Genomic DNA, 18,692 nt, shown 5'->3' with positions numbered 1-18,692 from the left:
GCTCCAGCTGAGAGCCCTCTCCCTCCTGCTACCAACTGTCTCTGCAGAGGCCACCAGTGAGGGAGGAAGCAGCAGCCAGGCACCTCTCCATCGTGCCTAGAGCCCCCTCCCTCCTGCTGTCACCTGTAACTGCTGAACTTTCCAACTAAGATTGTAGTGCCTGAATTTGCTTTCCTTTTTCCCCTCCTCCTCCTCCCTCCCAATCCCCTTTCCTTTTGTGTCATGTCTTTTAGATTGTAAGCCTGTGGGCAGGGACTGTCAAGAAATACTTTTGTAAGCCGCCGTGAGAGCCTTTTTTGGCTGAATGGCGGCATAAAAATCCTTAAATAAATAAAATAAAAAATAGATTGTAGCATGAGGGCTACAGCTGGTGGGGGGGGGGGAGAGGAGAGAATCTGCTGGGATTAGAGACCCTTTCCCTTGCACTCACACAATATGCTCCCTGTATTCCATTTTGTACAGACGGAATAAGAAGTGCAACTAATTTGTTAAGGATTTTACTGTGCTAGGGTGACCATATGAAAAGGAGGACAGGGCTCCTGTATCTTTAACTGTTGTATTGAAAAGGGAATTTCAGCAGGTGTCATTTGTATATATGGAGAAGAACCTGGTGAAATTCCCTCTTCATCACAACAGTTAAAGATACAGGAGCCCTGTCCTCCTTTTCATATGGTCACCCTATGATTAACTATGCTTAATTTAGAATGCTTTTAGGATGTTTTAAGAATACCATTTGTTTAGCCAGCTTTTATGTGTTTTCCATTTGCTGTTCTTCCACAGCCTCAATCCAAGTGGAGAGACGGGTAAGAAATACATTAATTATTATTATTATTAATTTCTGAATAAAGACAGATCTTTAAATAGAAACACAAGTAAAGGTATCCTCTTTGGTAACAAATGAAGAACTCAAGGTTCACTATCAATTGCAATAGTGCACTACAGTTCCGCATCCCAATTCTTGAACTAAACCCGACCCTCCAGATGGATCGCACCTTGAGTCCTAGCCAGCACAGCCAATAGCAAGGGATTAGGGAACTGCAGTTCAACAACATCTGGAAAGCCACAAGTTGCCTACCACCAAACTAGATGAAGTTTCTGGGTGCTCCTGCCAAGTAAGGGGCAGCAAGTAGCTAGGAGGGCCTTTTCAATGTTGCTACCCTGGTTGTGGAATCTCTTGCCAAGGAAGCTCACCTGATGTAGACTTTGGAGTACTTTCAGTGCAAGACAAATATATTTTTAAAGATCTCTTAAAACTTATTTTAAAAATTGTTCAAATCTGCTGCTTTAATCTTGATTATTTTATTTTAATATTTTATTGATACAATAAAGTGTTCAGAGAACATTGTTACTGGGTGGAATATAAGTATGGTAAATACAACTAATACTGTTATGGTATTTATTAGTCCAGTCTCTAAAATTATAAGATTAACACTTCTTAGAGAACAGGCGCAGCAATAGAACTATTACAGGCTTTTTAGAAATGCTCATATTACTGTGCTTTTAAACCATTTTTCAAATACATTATACTGACCTAGGTATCTTCCAAACCTAGGTGACTTGACAGTACAATTCTATCTATGCATGTCCACTCAGACAAAAGTCCCACTGAGTTCATGGGACTTGCTCACAAGTAAATGAATATAGGATTGCAGCCTAACTGATGTAGTGCTATGCCTATAGTCATTGGCTTGTTTGAGACATAATCCCAGAGTATCCTGGTGTACCATGAATGTGTTTGGGTAGCAGGAGGCACCCATTCACTCCATCTTGGCTTCTTCTGCCACTGGCAGCAGTTAAACTAGTAAAAAAAGGAAGAGCTTAGTCTATTGTCCAAACCAGGGTTCCTGGCTTGTTGTGCTTCTTACAAACCAGTATTCAAAATCTAAGAACAAATCCTGGTTTGTAGTTCTGGCTTGTAAAGGATGCATTATTTATTTATTTATTTATTTATATAGCACCATCAGTGTACATGGTGCTGTACAGAGTAAAAGGTAAGTATTCAACCAGAACCCTGATTCAGAAAATATGCCAAGCTTTTCTTTACTGAGGCAGTATCCAATGCGACACTACTATTAATGTGAATTATGATGTGTAAGTATAAGTGACCTATAACACAACCCCTAATGTTTGCTGGCACTATGGGTTTGCCAGACACTCTGGAATTTTTGTAGCCGAACATCCCTCACCATTGGCTATGCTGGCTAGGGCTGATGGGACTTGCAGGCCCAAAATCTGGAGGGCCACAAGTTGCTCAACTCCTGATGTATGGGCAAAACACTAATCACATCTTGGCCTAATAAGCCAAGATGTGGTTGTCCAAACTCTCCCACTTAATGGTAGTAAGCCTCGTTGGACAAAGGTGGACCTATTTCTGATTGCATAGGACTTTGAGTGTCACCCTGAATTCAAGAATTTATTGTAGGATATCGTCAATAATCTCTTAGTGCCCTATTTATATTTACACTGAAGTCTGCAAAAATTAGATTTTTTTCCTAAGAAAAGACTGGATTTAACTGAAACAAGCACATTCTAGAATGGAGATAATGCTCATCACCATCTTCATTAACAGCATTATCCATTCTTTTCAAGTGAAAATGGCTCCCAGAGCAGCTTACAAAGCTTAATAATAAGACAGTCCCTGCCCTCAGCCTTGGGATCTAAGACATGATACAAAAGGAAAGGAGACTGGGAGGGAGGAGGAAAACTGCAAAACTCAGGCGTAGTTCTTAGTTTCAAAGTTCTTATAATCTCCCTCAGTAACTCTAATTAGCCTTGTAGTTAAGATTTCAAGTTTCTTAAACCAGTTTTACGAAACATTCATAGAAAAATCTCAACCGTTCCTTAATATCGGAAGAAAAAAATCTATTACACACTCCTGGAACATACATTCATTGCAACTTTTGCCAGGGATTATTTACCTAACATACCTAGCACATAGTCATGGCAAGGTCCATACATTTTGCATTTCGTGATACCAACAGAATCACCAAGGGTTTCTGCAGGAGAACACAACTGGAATGCACAGCCCACAGCCGCCGCCGCCGCCCCTCCTCCACACACACACACACACACACACACACACACACACAAAGGCTATACACAAAACTTCTCACGTAGATCCAGTTAGTTTTTACTGAGTTCCCAAAACGGTTTGTTGTTGTTTTAAAAAAATGTTTAGATAAACACGCCAAAACCTTGGAAACAATGCAATGCAACAGAATACGTTTAAAGAGAATGCACACCAAAAGAATGTTCAGGAAAAGCCTATAACGTGAAAGAGAGAAAACAAAACAAAGCAAGGAAGGGGGCGGGGGGGGGGAGGCAAAGGACATACACGAAATAATATTGCACAACGTGAAAAAGCCGCACGTGATCTTTTCTTCTTTCTTTTTTCTGTCGTCTGGTGGGGATGGGGACGGGGATTAGCACCGGCGTGCAACTTTTACTGCAGCAGAGATGGCGTTGACCCCTTTCCACGGTTGGCAGAGCGATTGCCGCCACCCGGCCGGTTGCAGCCAAGGCGGCACGAACGCGGCCAGCCTAGGCCGAGGCACCCCGGGGGAGTTTAGCACACAGGCGATTCCCAAGCCCCTCCCCCGCCCCACATCCCCGAAAGAAAGGGGGGGGGGAAAGCCTCTGAAAAAGTCAGGTAAACAAGGGCGGGAGAGCGAAAGAGAGAGAAAGCGCTGCTGCTTGAGCGGCGACAGAGGGGGGGGGGCTTCTGCAGTCGCCCTGCGGGCCGCCGCCGCCGCTTGTTCCAGGGCCAAGGCTGAGGTCAGGCAGGGGAGCAGGCGGGCGGGCGGGCAGGCAGGCGCCGCCCCCTCTCGCAAAGTTCTGCGCTAAGGCAAAGGAGGAGGACGGGGGAAGGCGATAAGAGCCCGCCGCTCCGGCGCCAATCCCCTCGCCGCGTGGGAGGGGGAAGGACCCGGCTGAGGGAGGCTCGCCGAAGGGGAAGGGAGACGGGCCGAAGGCGCGAGGCGGGGGTTACAAAGGCAGAAAGGGGAAGCCGGCCGGCCCAAAGGCCGCGAACTCGCCGCAGCCCCGGAAGCGGTCGCTCACGGGGCCCCCAAGCGCTCCCGCGAGGCCTCCCGAGCGCGCCCCATCCCTCCTTCCTCCAGCCAGGCCCCAACTTACAACGGCATCGTCTCTCCGGCTGTGGTTAAACGCCGCCACCTCTTCCCCGGAACAGTCACTCTTCCCGCCCCTGGAAAGCGGGCGCCGTGAGCATGATACGGGCCTGGCTCGGGCCCTCCAAGCGAGGGGAAAGAGCCGCTCGCTCGCTAGGCCTGGCGGTGGTGGCTGCTGTTGTGGTGGCCGCTGCCGCTTCTTCTAATTCTTCCACTTCCCCTCCGGCCTCCTAACATGGCGCCCAGGCGCTACCACAGCAACGTTCTGGAGCGGGGGAAGGAGTGGGAGGGGCAGAGGCAGAGGCGAGGAGGGCCAGTGGGCGCGCTGACGCCACGAGGCCGCCCACCCCTTGCGTCAAACGACGCAGGGCGGCCACTGGCGTGCGCCAGGCTTTCGCCGCCTCGCAGTGGCTGGCGGGAAATGTAGTCCTGAGGAAAGCGATTCGGGAGTTTGAACTTTCTAACCGTTGCGGCGGTGATTGCGCATGCGCTGAAAGGAAAGGCGCGGGGGAGCCTGGCGTTTAATTCTCATTCGCTGCCGCAGAATCTTCGGGGGGGGGGGGGGTAACTGTCGCTCTTCCCGAAGTCAAATCCCGGGGGAGACCCCCAAAGGAAAACTTCCCCTTTGCATTCACGGTGGCATCATTTGTATTCCGGTGTAGCTAATCCGGAGTCACTTTGTCAGGCGTCGGGAACATGCGGGTCCCTAAACGCTGGTGGACTGCAACTCCCATCAGCCTTAGACGGCATAGTTAAAAGGAGTTGTAGTCCAACATCATCTGCCCCCCCCCAATTGTGCATTGAAAACAGAAGAGGATGATTCTCAAATGAATAGTAGCCTTTAACGTTTGTAAAGTATATGATTAAAGTTTTCCTAAGACAAGATCGTTGGAAGAAATATCCATTCACAGCAATTAGCCATGATATACTGAATGCTCGCAAAGCAATATATATATATTTTAAATGGTTTTTGTAATCTACAGGTAGAATTGCATTGAGAATAATACTATTTTAAAAAGTGCTCATGGGCCTACACCAATGTCTCTGATGGTTTTTAAATTTTGTATACTTTTTAAAATATTTACTGTTTTTAGCTTTCGTGAACCGCCCAGAGAGCTTCGGCTGTGGGGCGGTATATAAATGTAATAAATAAATAAGTAAACCTGAGCCCCTCTGTATGTTTTGGACTACAACTCCTAGCATAACTGACCATTGGCCATGCTGGCAGAGGCTGACGGGAATTTGAAATCCAAAACACCGGGAGGGCACCTTTTAGGGGCACTGGTATACATCCTGCTATATTTGGGCCCACACCATTGGGTGGGTCATAGGCATCTGGCCAAGGAATTAACAACTCTTCCAAAAAACTTCTCCAGGTAGCAAACAGTTCAAAGCAGCACTTTCTTGCTTGTTAGGAAATACTTCATACAGCACATAGTTAAACTATGGAATTCACTACAACAACATGTAGGGATGGCCACCAATTTGGGTGGCTTTAAAAGGAGGTTGGATAAACTGGAAGAGAAGGTTATCAATGGCTACTAGTCCTGATGGCTATGTGCTACCTCCAGTATCAGAGTCAGTTGCTGGGGAACAAGGGTGGGAGGGTGTTGTTGCACCATATCCTGCTTGTGGGTCCCTGGTTGGCCATTGTGTGAACAGAATGCTGGACTGGATGGACCCTTGGTCTGATCCAGCAGGGGTCTTCTTATAAGAACACTGGGGCTTCCAGATGTACTCAGTCTGAAAGGTATGAAAACAGCTGAAAAGTATTGGAACTGAGTGTTCTCCCACATCCTTCTCCAGAATCTTGGTGGACCCTCTTCCCAAGGGGTAGCTGCGTTTGTCTATCCCAGCAAAAAGACAAGAGTTGGGGCATCACAAAAGCATATGCCACAATACATTTTTTTTAGTCTTTAAAGTGGCACAAGAACGTTTTCTCCGCAGACCTTGAAAGTTGAAGTGGTTCGGCTACTTTTCAGAGAAGATTTCCCCTCTCATCTAATCAAACTAATCTCTTGCTGCTTTCTAATCTCAATAGAGTAAGGAAGCATGTGTGCTGCTGTTAGTAAAACAACTAAGAGAATTGTGACACCTTAAAGACAGACACGTTTATTTTGGCATAAGCTTTCATTGACAGTGCCCACTTCATCAGATGCATGAAGTGTTGACCTTAAATTGACAGATTTATAAACACACACACAGTAGGGAAAAGAAGGGAAATATAAAGTGCCAGAGGGAACTGAAATAATTCAATGCAAAAAAAGGACAGGCAGTGATGACTACCTTAATGGATCCCATTTACAAATCGTTGCTGGGTGATAACACAGTCATCATTTCAATTGTGAGTCGATTGACTTATGCCATGTGATTAAATGTTTGTCCTTGTTCAAGCCACAGGAAATAGTTGAATCTCTCTACAATTTGTACTTCAGCAATTTCACATTGGTATCTGTCTTTGATAAGAAAAAATTGCCATCTTGGGGCTGAAATATTCCACCCATTGGTTTCTGACCATTCCTGTGGTTTGAATAAGGACAAAGTTGTTGCTGTTTTTTTAATCACACTGCATATGCAAATTGGCTCACCATTGCAATGATGTCTCTGTTCTCACCCAGCAATGTTTTGTGAATGGAAACTGTTAAATTAATCATCATTGTCTGTAATTCGTTTGCATTTCAATCCCCTCTAACACAGTTTACATTCTCTCTTCTCCAGCATCTGCCAATTTGAATTAAATACGAAAGCTAATGCCCAAATATTATTATTATTATTATTTAGTTAAGGTATCAGAAGACTTTTTGTTGGTTTTGCTGCAACAGATTAACACAGCTACTCCACTGGACCTTGTTGTTCAGGCACAATCCTATGCATGTTTAGGCTACTAGTTCTAGAAAAAGAAGTCCTACAACTCCCAGAATTCTTCCAGCAATTCTGGGAGCTGTAGAATTTTCTTCAGAGCACTAAGCATTAGAAGCCACAAACTTTAAAAGCATATTTGGGCACTTGTTTCATCAGAATTGTAATCGCATAGAAGCTATTTTTAAAAATCTGAGAACATAGCTGAATGCTATAGTTCATTAGCTAATAATTTTCAAGTTAGGGAGGTTTACAACTCATTTTGAGAATTAGCAAGTTCAAGAAGCAATTAATTAAGGGGCTGATAATACTGATGCCTAGAAACAGAATTGCTTTAGGGCAATCAAATTTATTTCTTTATTTATGACATTTCTGTACCGCCCACTAGCCAAAGCTCCCATGTGCATTTTTTTTAAAAAAAGAAGCAAAAATATTAACACAGGTTAAAGGCAGAATTCTTTAGGGTACAGCATAGGTACTGCAGAAACACAAAATGACTCTTCCTCAACATGTCATCCAACTTCCCCAGCAACAGCTCCTCACAATGTCTTAATTGTGCATTTTCTGTCCACACCTGCAGAGAAATTATGCTGCTGCTATTCTGCTTTTTCTCCCCTTAATGGATTTTCTGCAGCAAGAAAAAAGACAAAAGTAGTCTTGGGAGAACATGGGAGGGTTACAGGAGGGTGACTCTGTTGTGTGGAACCACATTAAATGTCATTGAATGGGGCATAGCAATTCCGATATAAATGCTTTGTCTGGATGCACCCCCAGAGGGACCTCCATGTTCAGAAGCAGTGTAAAACATCCTGAGGACAAAGAGCACTTAGGGCAGCTTACAGTCATGTTCAATATATCCATAAAGCTAACAGTAGGAAGGGAAGGTCTGGAGATCAGGTCTTGCTATTTACTGTGTTATCTGTACAGCACCATGTACATCGATGGTGCTATATAAATAAATAATAATAATAATAATAATCAGTACTAGAGCACATGCTTTGCATGCATAAAGTCCCAGGTTTAATCCCCGGCATCTCCAGATAGGGCTGGAAAAAAGACCCATCTGAAACCCAGGGGCGTTTCTGCCAGTCCTTGTAGGCAGTACTGAGCTAGATGGCCTATTGGTCTGACTCAGTATGCGGCAGCTTCCTGACTTCCATAAACTAGTGTTCTAAGGCGGCCATCAGTGGCCTGGGTCCTGCTCCAGCTGAGAGTCCCCTCCCTCCTGCTACCAACTGTCACTGCTGAACTTTTGCAATTAAGGCCATAGCTAGACCTACAGTTTATCCCAGGATCGTCCTGGGGTCATCCCTGTTCATGTAAATAACACACAGGGGATCCAGTGCTCAGGCAGGGGTGAATCCTGGATGATCCCAGGTTAAACCTTAGGTCTAGCTGTGGCCTAAGAATCTAGTCCCTGAATTTGCTTTGCTTCCCTCCTCCCTCCCAATCCCCTTTCCTTTTGTGACATGTTTTTTAGATTGTAAGCCTATGGGCAGGGACTGTCTTAAGAAATATTTTTGTAAGCCGCCTTGAGAGCCTTTCTGGCTAAAGGGTGGGATAAAAATGCATAAATACATAAATAAATAAATGAGGACAAAGCTATGCACAATGGGTCAAAACAACTAAAGCAAAACCTAAGTTCACATAAATACTGATGGAGTTGGAGTTGCTTGTGACTAGGGACCTTAGAGTCACAGTACAAAACTCTCCGACAGCATCAGAGAAAAACTGGGCTGAAGGTAAAAGTATTGTTATGACATGATTTGAAATATTTGGTGTATCGAGATGGTGCAGCTTTGGTGCAGTTCTTGGCTCTCCCGTCACAAGGAGGATATCATAGATCTGGAAAGGGTATAGCATGGGGCAATGAACATTATTCGGAGACTGGACAGACTTCCTGATGGAGAAAGTCTAAAGAGGTGTGGAATTCATTACAGATGTGATAGCTACTCACTTAGACAGAGTTTTTTTTAAAAAAAAAATTAAGACATTCATGGAGAATAGGCCTATCCATGGAAACTGAATGGAACTTCCACCTCTGGAGACACTATACCTGATCACCTGAAACAGGGGGAAATTATCTTTGTGAGCTTCCCAGAGGCAATTTATAAGCCAATGTTAGAGGCCGAATGTTAGATTTAGGGTGCAATCCTAAGACGGACATGCTGGGAGTTGTCAGGTTTTTTCCTATCTAAACATGCATAGGATTGGACCCTAAAGGTGTAATCCTATGCACATTTACCTAGGTGTGAACTCCACTGATCAGGAAGAGTTACTTCAGACTCCAAATAAACTTCCATAGGATTGCACTGCAAAATGACCTTTGGTGTAATTTAGTAAGGCAATTCCAATGTCCTTACCTCCCTCTGCCTTTAGGGCTCAAGGGCATGTTACAAATAAAAAGATGTAACCAAAGCCCACGGGCTTCCCCCACCCCAGGAAAAGGCACTTCCAGATTTATTACAAAGAAATGGTATAAAGGGGGCGCTTAACCCTTTCCCACATGCTATTTCTGTGCTGTAATTGTTCCCCCCACCCCCGGTAGATGGATCTTCCTAACTGCTATTAGCTGTCATAGCACTTTTGAGGGAAAGTGAATTTATCTGTAATGAACTACAAACTCCAGATGTCTTGAACAATCATGAACATTTTATTTCAGACTCAATACTCTATTTTACAATAACAATAATTTTAGTTAATCACTGAAAGTGCAACAACGTTTAACACTTCTTAGTCAAATTCAGGATTATTCTTGAAGAGATATTCCGCCTGTTGATTAAAAAACGTACAAAGAAAAACAGTGACCATTTTCCCCCCCATACTGTAAAGCTGTCAGCTTTTGCATCGCCTCAAAATAATGGAACTGGACTGCATTCATATGATGCCTCTGGTTTAGCTGTGGTTCTGGATCAGGGTTTGCATTGGCATAGCTATAATGGCACGTTTTGCGTGGCATTTCCATTTGCTATACTGCCTTGTTACTTGCAATCCCATTATTAAAAAGGTTAATACCAAACGTTAGGTGCATAAGGTTGCAGAGATATAAACCGCTCAAGGTGGTGGGAGTGCTGCCTAGGTGACCATCTAAGGGAGGGACATAAAGATTTATAAAATTATGCATGGTGGAGAAAGCAGATAGAATTTTTTCTGCCGCAATACTTGAACTCATTGCCATTCACTAATCAGCCCTATGTTTAATGTAGCCACACTGATATATGACATGACAAGGTACATTTGCTGGGCAAGCCTATCTGCGTCTACTCAGAAGTAAATCCCATTGAGTTCAATGGGCCTTACTCCCAGGTGAGTGTATAGGATTTCAACCTTAGGCTGCAAACCTACATGCACCTACCTGGGAGTAAGTCCCATCGAACCCCATGGGACTTACTTCCCAGTAGACATGGATAGGATTGTACTGTAAAGATGGTTTATGCTGCAATCCTAAAATATTGCTTGGACGTCAGGTCGCCAGTCGCCAGCTGGTTGGCCACTGTGTGAACAGAGTGCTGGACTAGATGGACCCTCGGTCTGATCCAGCAAAACTCTTCTGTTCTTAAAATAAGGGTACTAATCCCAGGCATAGAGCTGGAGGTATGGTACAAGATTGGAAAGAAAGTTGCTAATGTGGGATTAAACGGTCCCACGCACTCCTACAGGAGACTGGACTAGAAGCAAAAGCCAGCCCAAAGGTCTATTTCTAGGACTCTGTTGAAAATATTGTAGAGGAAGCGTGATCAAGCTGCCCCTGAAGGTTAAAGGGGGCTCAGAGGGAGACATGGGCAGATGTGTGGACTCTGGCCAGCTAGCAGACATGATGGATGGAGAGCAAGAGGCCAGTGAAGAGAACCTACTATGATGGGTCACTGGTAGATTGCCTGCAGCTTCACAGAGAAGTGACTTGGGCCCTACTGAGATGCACAGCCTGATTTTTTCACAACTGCACAAAGGAGATCAATTTCAAAATTTGTCTTTCAGTTTCAAAGGAATTGCGCTGATGGCCCTGTAGACCACCTACAGTGACCGGTGGAGGAACCTGTTGCTGGGAAAAAGGCAGGGTGCCGTAGGAATCTTGGTCAGGTTTGCCTCAACAGAGTAGCATGGCTAGGATTCACAAGAAAGTGAACCAAAAGACAACAACATCCATTGGAGGCTGGTGGCTCTGGTGTCAGTAGGGCTGTGAATCCGCTCTGGATTCGTCCCTTCTCTTCTGCTGCCCCTTACGCCTGGAACGCTCTTCCAGAACATTTGAGAACTACAAGTTCAATCGCAGCTTTTAAAGCTCAACTAAAAACTTTTCTTTTTCCTAAAGCTTTTAAAACTTGATGTTGTTTGGACTCTATACTGTTAGTTTTACCCTACCCTGTGCCTGTTTACCCTACCCTGTGCCTGTTTACATTCCCTTCCCCTCCTTATCGCTTTACTATGATTTTAGTAGAATGTAAGCCTATGCGGCAGGGTCTTGCTATTTACTGTTTTACGCTGTACAGCACCATGTACATTGATGGTGCTATATAAATAAATCATCATCATCATCATCATCATCATCATCATCATCCAAGGGTAGCTGGCTGAAACCCGGAGCAGATTTAGAGCCTTACTGACACCAGAGCCAGCAGCCTCCACTGATGACATCATTTTGGTTCCAATCTGACAAAGACAGATGGACATATACACACATACTGAGAAAATGTAAGTATTTCCTTACCAGAAAGTCAACAGGGTCATCTGGCCTGACCATGCAGCATTGATTCAAGCCTTGCATAAGAGTCGGCATGACATGCTTCATTAAGTAGTTTCTCAATGGAATGGACTGAGCTTCCAGAAGCTCACATTCTTGCTGCTTCACTTCGTCTAAACGTTTATTCTAACAAAAGATGGGATATATATATAAATAAAGTTTTTCTTATGCAGAACACAAAATCTAGACAAGATTTAGGCATAGGCACCTGACTTTTAAAAACACATTCCATTTTATGTACCTGGCCCTGACTTCTTGAGTTTTAAAACAAAACAAAATACGCACTGCTGGAATTTAACCTTGCATATATTAGGAATCAGGTGTGTGCCCAATGGAAAATTTTGACACAACAGAAAATGTCTGAGGACTGCTGTCATATTCCCTACATATTACTATTATTTTAGGGAGCAATCCAATGGTCCCTAGTCAGGATGGGGGGGGGGGGCGTAGGATAGTTTGGATTCCTGAATCCAAGGTCGGAGCTCCGACCTCAGAGCTCCACACACCCTCCCTCTCCCCCGCATAGCCAGTGCAGAGAGAACTGTGCCAGCTACCTCTCAGAACTCACAAAAGTGACCTTGGAGAAGAGGGAAAGGGGGTGAGCCAGTGGGTATGGAGGGGAAGGGGCTGAGGAGTCCAGCTCACACCATACTCCCAGGCCTCCCCAGCCTCCTGCCTCCCGCTCTGCAGAGCCTGAGCTAGACAGGCAAAAAAAACCCATCTAGCCAAAATGCAGAGTGGGAGGAGCACAGAGGCTAAGATCACCTCTGCCACTCCTCCTGCTCTGCATTGGATAGCTGTAAGCCTCCGAGTTCAGTGTTTCAGCTATTGGGCGGTATAGAAATGCAATAAATAAAGAAAGAAATAATAAATAATCCTGATAGGACTGCATCCTTAAAATATTTCTTGGCCACCTTTCAAGGCAGGAGCCCTCCCAAGGTAGTGTACAGCAGTAAAAACACAATAAAAATAGCAGAAACAACCACAATATACTACTAATAATAACAATAATTAATTAATCTATATATCATTGTACATATTTAAAAAATACCTCTAAGACATATATGGAAAACATGTCATTCCATGTGAAAAAAATCCATACTGACTGTGCATAGATTGTTTCCTTTTGCAAACATACAACTAATATTTCATTTCTGTGTTCTTACTCGAAAGATGCCGTTATCATGGAATTTTGTATATGCACCTCGTGTGGAAAATTGTCCCAAATGAGCCCCGAAAGTGTGTTGTATTTCACTCAGGAGCATAAGAAAGAGCCTAATTCCAGATCAGACTATTTGCCCATCTCGTCACTGCCTGCCCTGACTACCAACAACGCTCTGATACTGGAAGTAGCACATAGCCATCTGGACTAGTAGCCATTGACAGCCTTCTCCTCCAGGAATTTATCCAACCCCCTTTTAAAGCTATCCAAATTGGTGGCCATCACCACATCTTGTGGTTCAGCTACAGCAAGGGGTTAAGGTTGACCCAGTGGGCCAGTTGCAAGATATCCATCAGGGTGAGACAGAAGAGATCCAGGAAGATAGGTAGCTGAAGGGCTTGGGCTGTGGCAAGTCACAGTCAGAGAAGCCAAGAGGCTCGGATGGTTCAGGAGCTTGCCGACAGCGAAGAAAGCAAGAATCTGGAGGAGTCACCCCAAGATGGCAAGAGAATGTGATGGAGCAGGAGAAAGTGAGTGACATGTGTCAGGGACATGCTTTAGCCTGGAGGTGAGGAGCTGCTGATAGCTTTCTTCACCCCACGTACAGCCGTGGAACGAAGAGTGAAGGAAGAAAAGCTGGGAGTATGTGTGAGGCCCTTTCTAAACCTCCCGGTCTTCCGGGAGGAAAGCGGGAAGATCTCGCAATATTCTGGTTGCAAGATGCTCCCCTTTGTCCACATGTGAGCGCGACATCCTGGGAGGGAGCAGGGATGTTGCGCCCACCATTTTCTTTTTCTTTCTTTTTTTGCAGAAGATGAGTGCAATGAAAAAGTAAGTTTAAAAAAAACCCAAAAAAACCTGCTCCCACTCCCCCGCCAGCCCTGATGGGCACAGAGCGCCTGAAGAGCTCCATGCCCTGTGCCTGTTTCCCCACCTCCTTGTGTTTACTCGTGAGGAGGCAGGACGAAGCTGGGACGGGCAGCCACACACCTCCTGTGGTCTCGGGACAATACCAAGACCACAGGAAGAATCGGGTTTTCCCAGGAAGTGCTTATCCCTGGGAAAACCCACATTGGTCCCCCTTGCCCCTGGGAGTCCCTGTGTGTCATTTGGATGCACGGACTCAGCCGTGACCAGCCCGGATTTTCAGGCTGGTGTAGAAACTGCCTGAGATGAGCAGCCACCAGGTGAGCAATCACGGGTGGGAAAACCCTTTGTTTTTCTTGATGGGGAACCCATGACGGCCTTACTGGGTGCGATCAGGCTCCTACATTCACTTGGTGCACTCTAGGGCCCAGCCTCAGCCCCAGCAGTGAGAGAAAGCCAAAAGCCTGTGAATTATGGGAGCAAAAGTGACTGGGAAAATTACTTGCTTCTGTTTGGGCCCATGTTTGATCAAACTGACTGTAAAGTGGGCCGAGAATGTGGATTCCTTACTGCCAGCATGAGTAGACTGGCTCAGCTTCTCCTGAAGAATATTCTCCCAAATATAAAGACTTGTGGCTGAACTTGGATCTGCAATTTGGATCAGGGTATGAATTGGATCGAAAACAAAAGACAAAAAAAGTGGTGTGGGGGGGGGACTCAACAGAGATGGCAAAAAAGCCAAAGGCAAAGGGGTTAAAGAACTATAGAATGGTAGAGTTGGGAAGGGCCTATAAGGCCATCAAGTCCAATCCCCCGCTCAATGCAGGAATCCACCTTAATCAATCTGATGCGTTTAGAACCCTTGTGTCCTTCCTCAGGGTGATTCGACAAGGCTCCGAAACTCGAAACTTGTCAGATTGATTTTATCATAATAAACAACATCCTTTGTTCTACCCCTTTGCCCTTGGCTTTGCTGGCATCTCTGTGAATTGGATTGACCAGACAACAAGTTCCAGGAAAGGGGCAGGCAAGGGGGGATTTTTCCACAGGGGATTGTGATGCTGAAGAAGCCCTTGCCTTTTGTCTTGCTAATATGAGGGTGTGAACTGCCACCACCCAAGGGAATCATTTTTCACCTGGAGGAATGGTGCTGTAACATCTTTCAAAAGCCTCCTGAAAAACACTGTTCAACCAGGCTTGCCCTGGGCTGTAAGTAAATTAATTATGCCGTTCCATTTTACAGCTCCTTGGTTGTTGTTTTTACTGAAGTTAGAAGTGTTTTTAATGCTGAGTTTTTAATACTGTAAGAGCCTCGTGTGGCGCAGAGCAGTAAAGCAGCAGTTTCTGCAGCCGAAACTCTCCCCACGGCCTGAGTTCGATCCCAGCGGAAGCTGTTTTCAGGCAGCCGGCTCGGGTCGACTCAGCCTTCCATCCTCCCGAGGTTGGTAAAATGAGTACCCAGCTAGCTGGGGGAAAGGTAATAACGGCCAGGGAAGGCAACGGCAAACCACCCTGCTATAAGGCCTGCCAAGAAAACGTCAGCGAAAGCTGACTTCCCTCCAAGAGTCAGCAATGACTCAGTGCTTGCACGAGAGGTTCCTTTCCTTTTCCTTTTAATACTGTATTCTCATATTGTGAGCCACAGAGAGATTTTATTATATTCAGGGGTCTATAAATGCCACTAAATACATAAATAAATAACAGGTGCTTTTAATCATTTGTGTTTCATGCGGTGAAGGAGAAGCTGTTACTTTGTTTGTGTGCTGGTTATTTCCTTTTAGGTAGTTGGTGGGGGTGTTACCTCTTCAGAAGGCGGAATAGGGTTATATTCTGAGATTGGGGTTGAGCTGGATGACCTCTCACGGACCTCTTCCAATCCCATAAACCCAAGACTTTTTAAAGCAAGGTTGGGGAAACGGTGTGTAAATTAATTAACTAATTAGTTACATTTTATTTTAATCTGGGTAGATTACAAATGTTGCTGGACTCCAAATTTCATCAGCCCCAGCCAGCACGGCCAATGATAGGGGATGATCAGTCTTGTACTTCAGCAGCATCTGGAGGGACACAGGTTCCCCACCCACAAAGGAAGAACAGTTAAGAGGTAAGGTAAAAACAACAACAACTATTTCAGCAGTTCTACTCTGGGATATCTTCTATGTTTGAGAAAGTCACTGATGGTTATCAGCAGATAGACCTTTTGTTAAGGAGATTAACAAGTTGCAATCAACAGATGGCCCACAATGACTAGGAAATCTCCAGAGTCTGTTCTGGAAGAGGAGAGGCATTTTGGCTGGGGGTGATGTCATCAAGCTGTGCTTGTGAGTGTTTGCAAAAACACAGAGTGGCAGTTTGGAAAAAGGCAGACTAAGAAAAGGATCAGAAAGCTGAGTAGGCTTTGGAAGCATCTCAGGATAGTGGCCGACATCCTCCCCCTCCCCAAAATCCGTTGTGGGAGCAGTGCACCTTGGGGCATTTGCAAGAGTGTCAAAGCCATATCTGCGTAACCTGTATATTTGTCAATAAACACAAACTGAAGGGTCTGTGAGAAGGACTCGGGCACATAGAAGTGAGACGGTATTTAGCTCGAACCAATTTCACTCAAGGAAATTCCTGGGTTATGCTAGCGAGGAAAGATCTGTACAGTTACTACATCCAGTGGGGGCCCATTCATTGGGCTGCCATTGCTTCTCCTGAGCCCGTTGACTAGAGACATGCAGAAGCAAGCCATTCAGTGATGTACCACTGCCTTGCCTGTCCAGTGGAGTTACTCGAGAGGAGCAGTGGCAATACGTCATGTGAAGAATTCCCTTCCTCTCCTTCTTCCCACCTGCGATGCAAGAAGAGCCTGCTTGCAGGTGCTGCGGTGGGAAAACAAATCTGACTATGTTTGAATGAGTCAGTGCTTGGGATTAACTTACCCATTCTTCCCAATTTGCCAATTTTTGAGCCCTTTCTTCAGTTTCTCTTTGCTCCAAATCTGCCTTTTCTTTAGCTTCTCTGGCAAGCCGTTCTTCTGCTTGTTTCCGTTCAAGTTCTTCCATTTCGTCCTCTGTCAAACCGTAATTCCGAGGCTCACCAATCTGTTTAATGATTTCCTTCGCTATAACTCTGTTCTCCAGACCCTCAAACTTTGATACATCTTTCAAACATGGAGACAGAAAATGGAGGAACTAGTGAATTTATACTCACGAAAGGCTATCTGAACTACAGCATTGTGGCAAGAAGAAAAGTCTCCAAAAGAGCTCAAACATCCTTCTCACAAGACCATTGATCGGGCAGCACATATTTATAATACAGAGCTTCCAAATAAGTAAACAAAATAATATAATTTAGCCAAAATACAGTGTAGCTCTATTTTTACATTCCAGGATTTCTTGCAGTTGTTAATTAACTCGCAATACAGTTGAAGTTACATGCAGACTACAGTGGGCAAGAATTGCTTCCTTTTCGGTGTTTTCATTCTCTTTTGTAACCTCTCACCAGCCTAGAAAATCGATTCAAGAAATAGGAAACAAATAGGGGAAGGCTTCTACTTCAAATAGTATGACAAGCTTGAACTTGTAATTAGTAGATCGCATATAAAAGCCTAATTAAACTGATTATGACATTTCTAATTCTCTATCGCTGCTCATTTAGGTTGTAGGCTGGTGTAAAAATCCTTGGTCTGGCTTCAGCTGATATTACACTATAATGGTACAAAATGATTAAAATCCACTGAATAATAATAATAATAATAATTTTATTTCTTACCCGCCTCTCCATTTTGATCGAGGTGGGGAACAACAATAAGTGATAAAATACATAAAACTGAATTAAAACATAATATACAGCTAGGTAAGGGTAGTAGTGGGGATTGGGAAATAAGAAATTAAATGCACTTTCTGCCGTACCAATATTCTGTGGATGTATTTCTAGTTCATCAAAATAGTTGAGAACAGTTTCATCGTCCGTGTTCAACTCCCTAAAAAGACTTAGGGATCTCAAGTATCGGTCCTGAGAATAATGAGTTCCAGCAACAATACTTTCAGGAAGATTCATGATTCGGTTTTTCAGAAATTCATCAGAGGCATTCAAAGAAATGACATAATCTGCAGAGCAAAACAATTTGGAGAGTTAGGGTTGTATCAGGATCATCTGATTCACTTCTTTGGTTCTCTTTCTTTTTGTAGGCTGTATACTTCCCAGGTTCCTTGTCTGTATGTAACGAAGGTGTCGTTGAATCGTAGGTTGTCATTTATGTGCGAAACCTGCACTATGATTTAACTATGGGTTGTTAACCACAATCAACCCAGGAAGAAAATCCAAGTTCTGTTGTTGGGTTGTGAACTCTGCATGGTTTGTGGTTAACAACCCTCAGCTAAATCATAGTGCAGGGTTTACACACATGACAAACCCCATACTCAATAACAACCCATACTCAAACCCATATTCAACCTGTACTCTGGGTTGTCGTTACATGCAAGCCAGGCTACTGTGTCAATTCAGTCAGAGCTGGCCCAAGACATTTTGCTGTTGGTGGCCCTCACCCACCTGAGTCAAGATAACATATACATTCCCTTCTCCCCAAGAACTTTTCTCCTCATCCCAGCTTTGTCAGCTGAAGGAGTGCAAGAAAATAAATTGAAGGTGGGAGGAGGGTTCTTGGCTCTCTACCAGCATGTCCTTTATTCTTTTAAAACTGGACACCCCCACCATTCCTTCTTTCTATATGATCGGGGCAGGTCCAGGTTTAAACACATGGAGCTGTGACCATCCCATCTAAGCATAGCAAACGTACCAGGAGTTATTAATTTGTCATAGTGATGCATTTTGCCTTTCATATCATCCTCTTCTTCCTCATCTTCAACTAAAATGAAAATAAAAATACAATTAACATGCTTCAAATAGGAATTAGCACACCTGCAGTTTGCAAAAGGTGTCGAGTACCAGCCAG

At 44.4% G+C, this 18,692-nt stretch overlaps 2 protein-coding genes across 3 annotated transcripts in view; both read right to left on the bottom strand.

Annotated features, from left to right (window-relative positions):
- Positions 1-4,411, bottom strand: part of PAPOLA (poly(A) polymerase alpha) — a 61,689-nt gene extending 57,278 nt beyond the window's left edge. For both annotated transcript variants that reach the window (XM_063118019.1, XM_063118020.1), the window contains exon 1: positions 4,135-4,411. In XM_063118019.1, the coding sequence (XP_062974089.1) occupies positions 4,135-4,142 (8 nt within the window). In that variant the 5' untranslated portion in view covers positions 4,143-4,411. The remainder of the gene's footprint in view (positions 1-4,134) is intronic.
- Positions 4,412-9,719: 5,308 nt separating this feature from the next.
- Positions 9,720-18,692, bottom strand: part of AK7 (adenylate kinase 7) — a 30,977-nt gene continuing 22,004 nt past the window's right edge. The window contains exons 14-18 of the mRNA XM_063118490.1: positions 18,537-18,605; positions 17,650-17,847; positions 16,678-16,898; positions 11,695-11,853; positions 9,720-9,758 (exon numbers count right to left, since the gene is read on the bottom strand). Coding sequence (XP_062974560.1) covers positions 9,720-9,758; positions 11,695-11,853; positions 16,678-16,898; positions 17,650-17,847; positions 18,537-18,605 — 686 coding nt within the window. The remainder of the gene's footprint in view (positions 9,759-11,694; positions 11,854-16,677; positions 16,899-17,649; positions 17,848-18,536; positions 18,606-18,692) is intronic.

This window comes from Elgaria multicarinata, chromosome 2 (assembly GCF_023053635.1).
Source record: "Elgaria multicarinata webbii isolate HBS135686 ecotype San Diego chromosome 2, rElgMul1.1.pri, whole genome shotgun sequence".
Classification (NCBI taxonomy): domain Eukaryota; kingdom Metazoa; phylum Chordata; class Lepidosauria; order Squamata; family Anguidae; genus Elgaria; species Elgaria multicarinata.
The sequence above is the reverse complement of the archived record's forward strand: the minus strand, read 5'-3'. Positions and strand labels throughout refer to the sequence as shown.